The 7,795-nt window shown below is 68.4% G+C and overlaps 1 protein-coding gene across 1 annotated transcript in view; it reads left to right on the forward strand.

Annotated features, from left to right (window-relative positions):
- HSPG2 (heparan sulfate proteoglycan 2) overlaps window positions 1-7,795 on the forward strand; it is a gene marked incomplete at both ends in the record, with an annotated part of 21,902 nt that overhangs the window by 2,668 nt on the left and 11,439 nt on the right. Inside the window, 30 exon segments of the mRNA XM_035312775.1 lie at window positions 434-610; window positions 679-858; window positions 935-1,053; window positions 1,133-1,244; window positions 1,315-1,428; window positions 1,518-1,645; window positions 1,732-1,809; window positions 1,893-1,942; window positions 2,034-2,122; window positions 2,204-2,344; window positions 2,417-2,608; window positions 3,257-3,349; window positions 3,428-3,508; window positions 3,592-3,822; window positions 3,922-3,948; window positions 3,950-4,036; window positions 4,138-4,265; window positions 4,341-4,427; window positions 4,911-5,137; window positions 5,214-5,324; window positions 5,407-5,507; window positions 5,755-5,935; window positions 6,126-6,185; window positions 6,358-6,480; window positions 6,561-6,701; window positions 6,771-6,913; window positions 6,998-7,133; window positions 7,239-7,384; window positions 7,463-7,601; window positions 7,689-7,795. The exon segment at window positions 7,689-7,795 is cut by the window's right edge and continues 34 nt beyond it. Coding sequence (XP_035168666.1) covers window positions 434-610; window positions 679-858; window positions 935-1,053; window positions 1,133-1,244; window positions 1,315-1,428; window positions 1,518-1,645; window positions 1,732-1,809; window positions 1,893-1,942; window positions 2,034-2,122; window positions 2,204-2,344; window positions 2,417-2,608; window positions 3,257-3,349; window positions 3,428-3,508; window positions 3,592-3,822; window positions 3,922-3,948; window positions 3,950-4,036; window positions 4,138-4,265; window positions 4,341-4,427; window positions 4,911-5,137; window positions 5,214-5,324; window positions 5,407-5,507; window positions 5,755-5,935; window positions 6,126-6,185; window positions 6,358-6,480; window positions 6,561-6,701; window positions 6,771-6,913; window positions 6,998-7,133; window positions 7,239-7,384; window positions 7,463-7,601; window positions 7,689-7,795 — 3,729 coding nt within the window.

Below are 7,795 nucleotides of genomic sequence, written 5' to 3' on the forward strand. Positions count from 1 at the left end.
TGTGCCGTGCCATGTTGTGCCGTGCCTTGCCACGTGGAGCTGTGCCATGCCATGTCGTGGCGTGCCATGTTGTGCCGTGCCATGTCAAGTTGCACCGTGCTGTGCCGTGCCGTGCCGCGCAATGTTGCGCTTTGCCATGCTGTGTTGTGCTGTGCCGTGTTTCACCGTGCCGTACCAAGTTGTGCTGTGTTATGGCATGCCATGTTGCTCCGATTCTTGCCACACTGTGTTGCACCGTGTTGCACCACACCATGCCATTTTGTGCCTTGCTGTGTCATGCGTCGTGGTGGGGCAGCATGCCGTGCTGTGCCGTGCCATGGTGTGCTGTGCTGTGCCATGCTGAGCCGTGCCATGGTGCACCATGCTCTGCCATGTTGTGCACTGCCAAGCAGCACCGTACCGTGTCCCATGCCCCTGTTCCCCACCTCTGCAGGTCCGTGTCACTGCTGAGGAGGTGTCACCACTGCACCTGACCAACCTGGCAGGCACGGGGACGATGATCAAGGGCTCACGCTTCGCTGCCCCGCGGGAGCTCGTCTTCTCCGACTTCTACACCCTGCCCCGTGACATCTACTTCTGGGTTCTGCCCACGTCCTTCACTGGAGACAAGGTGCCGTGGTGGGGACGGGGGGGACAGCAGGGTGTCCATGAGCCCGGCTGAGCCCTGTCCCCGTGCAGGTGACATCGTACGGGGGCGAGCTGCAGTACACGGTGACGCACCACGCGCCAGCAGACGCCCAGCCGCTGCAGCGCCAGCCTGATGTCCTGCTGCAAGGCAACGGCATCTTCCTGGAGCACTTCTCTGATGCCACCCCTGCGCCCGGTGTCCCCACCACCGTCACCGTGCCCTTCCGCGAGGTAAGAGCTGGTGTCCCCCTGGCATGGGCATGGGGGCTCTGGGGACACGTTGGTCACCCCGGGGCTGTGCCCGCAGCACGCTTGGCGCCGGGCGGACGGGCGTGATGCCACCCGGGAGCACCTCCTGATGGCCCTGGCCGACATCGACGTCCTCATGATCCGCGCATCCTACACGGACCAGCCGATGGAGAGCAGGTACCGGGGCAGCGTGACGCCGGCTGGGGACAGGGGACACGCGGGCAGGGCGGTGGGGACATCCTGTCTCACCCTGCAGGCTCGCTGATGTCCGCCTGGACGTGGCCGTGCCCCACGCCACCGGCCGACCGCCCGCCCTGGAGGTGGAGGACTGTGCCTGCCCCCCCGGCTACCGCGGCCCCTCCTGCCAGGTGAGCCCCCCGCTGTCCCCAGGGCTCTGGGGACGCGGCCGGTGGCCGACACCTGTCCCTGTCCCCACAGGACTGCGACGTGGGCTACACCCGCAGCACCAGCGGGCTCTACCTGGGCACCTGCGAGCGCTGCCAGTGCCATGGGCATGCCGACGAGTGCCATCCTGAGACAGGCGAGTGCCAGGTGAGCCCGGCGCTGGCATGGGGACAGCGTGGGGGGCACGGTGGGGACCCCCTCGCCGTGCCAGCATCTCCCTCTCCCCCCAACACCAGGGCTGCCGGGACCACACAGAGGGCACGCAGTGTGACAAGTGCCAGCCTGGCTACTACGGCGATGCCACCCGCGGCACCCCGGGAGACTGCCGGCCCTGCCCCTGCCACGGGCCCCACACTGACACCCCGTAGGTGCCCCCCACCTCCTCCCCATGCCCCCGGGGGCCACCAGCTGGGGCTCACCCATCGCCCTGCCCTCCCCTCTCCCATCCAGGAGCTGCTTCGAGGACACGGACGGGCAGCCCACGTGCAGCGCCTGCGCCCCGGGACACAGCGGGCGCCTCTGCGAGAGGTGCTGGGGATGCTGGGGTGGTGGGGGGGTGGCAGGGGTTTTGGGGACCCCCCCTCATCGGCTTGTTTTGTGCCTCCTCAAAGGTGCTCGCCTGGCTACGTGGGGGACCCGCTGCGGGGAGAGCCGTGCCGAGGTGAGTGTTCTGGGGAGGGGACAACGCGGTGTTCTCTGTTGGGGTTGGGGTCCCCACCTAACCGCTGCCCCCCCCCGTGTGACACCCCCAGAGCCAGGGGCCACCGGTGACCAGTGCCAGTGCGACCTGCAGGGCAGCATCAGCGAGCGGTGTGACGCCAGCGGGCTGTGCCAGTGCAAGGTGAGCCCTGTCCCCGTGCCGTGTCCCCACATCGGTGGCGGGGGGACAAAACCGCAGCGTCACCCTCCCCGTCCCCTGCAGGCCAACGTGGAGGGTCCCCGCTGTGCCACCTGCCGCCCCCACCACTTCCACCTGAGCGCCGTGAACCCGGCGGGCTGCCTGCCCTGCTTCTGCATGGGCATCGTCCAGCACTGCGCCAGCACCTCCTACTCCCGCGACACGGTGAGTCCCCGTCCCCACGGGTCCCCACGGTCTCCTGGTGTCCCCGGGCCACTCACCCGCCCTGCCCCGCAGGTCCGGACGCCCTTCGGCCCCGGGAGCTGGCAGGGCTTCGCGCTGGTGAACCGGCAGCGCAGCACCCGCGTGGCCACCGGCTTCAGCGTGGAGCTGGGCGCCGCGGGGCCCCGGCTCACCTACGGGCGCTTCGGGGAGCTGTCCCCTGAGTCCTACTACTGGCAGCTGCCCCAGCCCTACCAGGGGGACAAGGTAACGGCCGGCACCCAGGGGTGCCCCCTCCTCGGGACCCCCAGCTCCATGGGCACCCCTGGGTGCTCGCCCCGGCACGGATAGCATGGGGAGGTGGACGCAGGCTCCCAGTGCCTCCTGCTTCCTCCCCCCTTCCTTTTCTCTTCTCCCTTTCTCTCTTCCCTTTTCCTTTCCCCTTTTCCTTTTATTTTCATTTTTTTCTTTTTATTCTTTCTCTTCCCTTTTAATTTTCCTTCTTCTTCTTAATTTTTCTCTCCCTCTTCTTCCTTTTTCTTTGCCTCTTCCCTTTCCCTTTCCTCCTTTTCCTTGCCTTTCCCCTTCCCCTTTCTTTTCCCTTTTCTTTTTGATTTTCTTTTCAATTTCCTTCTCTTCTTCCCTTTTCCCTTTTCCCCTTTCCATTTTCTTGTTTCCTTTTCCCCTTTTTTCCTTTTTTCCCTTTTTTCTTTTTTCCTTCCTTTCCCTTCCCCCTTCCCCTGCCCGTTCCCTCCTCTCCATCCCCTTCCTCCCCCCCCAACCTCCCCAGACCCCCAGCTCCCCAGAGGCCTTTCCCCAGGGCCAACCCCCAGGTCCCTGCAGGGCAGCACCCGGGGGGGTCCCCACAGGTGCACCGCCCCCCCCCATTCCCACCTCCCCTTTTCCCACCCGCAGGTGGGCTCCTACGGCGGGCGGCTCCGCTACACCCTCACCTACACCCCGGGGGGGCGGGGAGCCCCCCTGCCCGACGCCGACATCCAGATCACGGTAGGGGGGTGACAGTTTGGGTGGGGTTGGGGACGGGGTTTGGCAGCGGGACCCCCTGACCCCCCCCCATATCCGCAGGGCAACGACATCACGCTGGTGGCACACCAGCCCGACCTGCCCCCCGGCACGCCGCACGCCTTTGAGATCGTTTTTCGGGAGGTAGGAGCGGGCACCTGCCCCCCCCCGGCACCTGGGGGGGTGTGCAGAGTTGTGCCCCCCTAACAGCACCTCCCTGCCCGCAGCAATACTGGCAGCGGCCGGACGGGCAGCCGGCCACGCGGGAGCATCTCCTGATGGCGCTGGCCGACCTGGACGAGATCCTGATCCGCGCCACCTACGCCACCAGCACGGCCTCGTCCAGCATCGCCGGCGTCAGCATGGACGTGGCCGTGCCCCCCCGGCCCGGCCTCCCCCCGGCGCTGGAGGTGGAGGAGTGCCGCTGCCCCCCCGGATACCGCGGCCTCTCCTGCCAGGTGAGCCGGCCCCCGGGGCGCCCGGCGTGCTCCGGGTCTGTGGGAGGTGTGGGGGGGTCATGGTGCTGAGCCCCCCCCCATCCCTGCTCCTTCTTGCAGGACTGTGCCCCCGGCTACACGCGCACCGGGGGGGGGGCTGTACCTGGGGCACTGCGAGCTCTGCGAGTGCAACGGCCACTCGGAGACCTGCCACCCCGAGAGCGGCCTCTGCTCCGTAAGTCCCCCTGGGGGGGTCATGGTGCCCTGCGGCTTTTTGGGGTGCTGGGGCCACCTCCCAGAGCCATGCACCCCCCCTTCTGCTGCCCCCCCCTCCAGGGCTGCTTGCACAACACGGCGGGGGACTTCTGTGACCAGTGCGCGCCCGGCTTCTACGGGGACGCCACCGCCGGCACCCCTGAGGACTGCCAGCCCTGCGCCTGCCCCCTCGTGCACCCCGAAAACCAGTGAGTGTTTGTAGGGGCTTAGAGGGGGGGAGGCGCAGGGAGGGGACGGTCCCCGATGCTTCCCTGTCCCCCCAGGTTCTCACAGACCTGCGAGAGTTTGGGTGGCGGCGGGTACCGCTGCACCGCCTGCGCGCCGGGCTATGCCGGGCAGTACTGCGAGCGGTGAGTGGCGCGGGGGCGCCCCGATGTTGCCACCCCGGTACCGTCACTCTGCTGTCCCCATCTCAGTGTCGCCCCATATCCCTGCCCCAACAGCCCCACTGCAATGTCGTCACCCCCATATCCTCACTCTAATGTCCCCATCCCCACATCCTCACCCCAATGTTCCCACCCTGATATCCCCACCCCCACATCCTCACCCCAACCCCCCCCCACAACACCCCCAGTATCTTCAGCTCATGTCCCCACCCTGACATTCCCACCCCAATATCTCACCCCAACATCCCCATCTCGATACCTCCACCCCTATATACCCACCCCAACGTCCTCACCCCCGTGCCCCCATCCCGGTACCTCCACCTCCGTATCTCCACCCCAACTTCTCCGTCCTGCTGTCTCCACTCCAACTTCCCCACCCCGACATTCCCACCCCGATATCTCACCCCAACGCCCCCCCACGTCCTCACCCCGTGCTCCCCCCCGCAGGTGTGCTCCCGGCTACGTGGGGGACCCCAGCGTGCGGGGCCAGACGTGCGTGCCGCAGGGCTCGCCGCCCCCCCTCGCGGTCCGCGTGCACCCGCTGCGCACGGCGGTGCCGCAGGGCAGCCCGGTGACGCTGCGCTGCCAGGCCAGCGGGGACCCCCCCTTCTACTACCACTGGTCGCGGGAGGACGGGCGGCCCCTGCCCAGCAGCGCCCAGAGCCGGCGGCAAGGTAGGGGGCTGGGGACAGGGACGGGGATGGGGACGGGGACCGGGACGCCGGGGTCTCACCCGCCCCACGCCGCCAGGCGAGGAGCTGCACTTCGCCAGCATCCAGCCCGCCGAGGCCGGCGTCTATGTCTGCTCCTGCCGCAACCTGCAGCACAGCAACGCCAGCCGGGCCGAGGTCATCGTCACCGGTAGGGCACGGTGGTGGCGGGGGGGGGGGGAGGGCAGGGGACGGGGCAGGGGACGGGGCTCAGCCCTCTCGTCTCGGTGCAGAGACACCCACCAAGCCCATCACCGTCACCGTGGAGGAGAAGAGGGTGCAGCGGGTGAAGCCTGGCGCCGATGTCACCTTCATCTGCACGGCCAAGAGCAAGGTGAGCCGGGGGGGCATGCGGGCACCCTTGGGTGCTCACTGCATCACTTGGGCACCCGTGGGTGCTGTCTGGGTCATGTAGGGCACGTGGGCACCCCTGGGTGCTCTCTGGGTCGTGCAAGGCACATGGGTACTCTTGGGTGCCCACATCACCACACAGGCCCCGTAGCCACCCGCATGGGACACACAGACACCCCTGGGTGCCCAGCAGGCCCTTCCTCACCCCCCTCCTCCCCCTCGCCCCCCAGTCACCCGCCTACACCCTGGTGTGGACACGCCAGAACCACGGGACGCTGCCGTCGCGCGCCATGGACTTCAACGGCATCCTGACCATCCGCAACGTGCAGCCCGAGGACGCCGGCGTCTACGTCTGCACCGGCTCCAACATGCTGGACATGGACGAGGGCACGGCCACGCTCTACGTCCAGGGTGCGTTCCCAAGCCTGGGGGGGCACCGGGTGCTCTGCACCCCCAAACTGGCAGGGGTTGAGCCGCGTTCCTTCGCTGTTGGCGCGGGTGAAAGCTTCTTGTGGAAAACCTGGCAGCACTGCGGAGCCCAGATGCCGGGGTGATGGGCTTGTGTGCCCCGACTGTAAACCTGACCCCCCCCTTTTTGCAGCCCCTTCGAAGACCCAGATGTTTTATGGACCCATTGAGTTTATGGAGGGGCACAGACCTGGTAAGTCACCAGGGGGACGTCTTGTGGGGGGCCACACGCACCCCCTGCCCGCTGCATGCCGGGGCTCCACCGTGCACCCCGCGCCACACCACCCTCCGCTTCGTGCCACCCCTTTGGGACAGCGCCGGGGGTGGCGCCGGCACACCCTGAACCCCGCCACGTGTCACCGCAGCCGCCACCGCCACCGCCCCCACCGCCACCGTGGAGCCGGCGCAGCTGAGCGTGGCACCGGGGCAGCCAGCTGAGTTCCGCTGCGTGGCCACCGGCAGCCCCGCGCCCACCCTCGAGTGGCTCGGTAGGTGCTCGCCACACCCGGGGACCAGGGGACCAGGATGGGGGACGTGGCAGGGGTGACGTGGCGCTCTGTCCCCGCAGGCGCGCTGCCACCACGGGCGGTCGCCCACGGCGGGACGCTGCGGTTCAGCGCCGTCGAGCCGTCCGACCAGGGGCACTACATGTGCCGCGCGCGCAGCAGCGCCGGCCAGCACACGGCGCGGGGTTTCCTCCATGTGCAAGGTGAGCGTTGTCCCCGATGTCCCCGATGTCCCCATCCCGGTGCTGGCGCTGACCCCGTGCCACCTGCAGGTGCCGGTGAGCCCCAGGTGCAGGTGAGCCCGGAGCGGACGGAGGTGCAGGAGGGCTCCACGGTGCGGCTGTACTGCCGGGTGTCGGGGTCACCCACGGCCACCATCTCCTGGGAGAAGCAGGGGGGCTCCCTGCCACCACAGGTGAGCCGGGCGTGAGCACCCGTGGGTGCTCCCCTGGGGTGCTGGTACATCTTGGGTGCCGCTCACCCCATCCCCATGCCGCAGTCCCGCTCTGAGCGCACCGACATCGCCACGCTGCTCATCCCCTCCATCACGGTGGCCGATGGTGGCATCTACCTCTGCGTGGGCACCAGCGCCGCCGGCACAGCCCGCGCCAGCATCGAGGTGGTGGTGGTGCCAGGTGAGGGTCAGGGACACCGCTCTGGGGACACCACTGGGGTTTGCGGATGGTTCTGGGGGCACCCTGGGTGCCTGCCAGAGCTGCAGCCGGCTCCACTCCCCACAGGGGCTGCGCCACCCGTCCGCATCGAGTCCTCGTCCCCCTCTGTCACCGAGGGACAGACCCTGGACCTCGACTGCGTGGTGGCAGGATCTGGCCATGTCACTGTCACCTGGTACAAGCGCGGTGGCTCCCTGCCTGCCGGCCACCAGGTAGGGCATGGGCAGCGGGGGGGTCACCCCAAATCCTGCCCTGCCCCCCTCTCTCTGACACCGACGTGTCCCCGCCAGGTGTCGGGGTCCCGTCTTCGCGTCCCCCACATCACGGCGGCTGATTCGGGTGAGTACGTGTGCCGGGTGAACTCGGGAGCCACCGTCCGAGAGGCATCTGTCATCGTCACCGTCGTGTCCGGCTCCGGGCTGTCCTATGGTGAGGCCGGGCTCAGTGCTGCGGGTGGCCGCGGGTGGCCCTGGGTGGCGTGCCATCTCCCTGCCATCGCTCCGTCCTCCTTCCCAGGGCCACCAGGCTCAGGTGGCACAGCCCCCGTCAGGATCGAGGCGTCGTCCTCCACCGTGGCCGAGGGACAGACCCTGGACCTCAACTGTGTCATCGCCAGCCCCGCG

This window comes from Oxyura jamaicensis, assembly GCF_011077185.1.
Source record: "Oxyura jamaicensis isolate SHBP4307 breed ruddy duck chromosome 21 unlocalized genomic scaffold, BPBGC_Ojam_1.0 oxy21_random_OJ78, whole genome shotgun sequence".
In the NCBI taxonomy this organism is placed as follows: Eukaryota; Metazoa; Chordata; class Aves; order Anseriformes; family Anatidae; genus Oxyura; species Oxyura jamaicensis.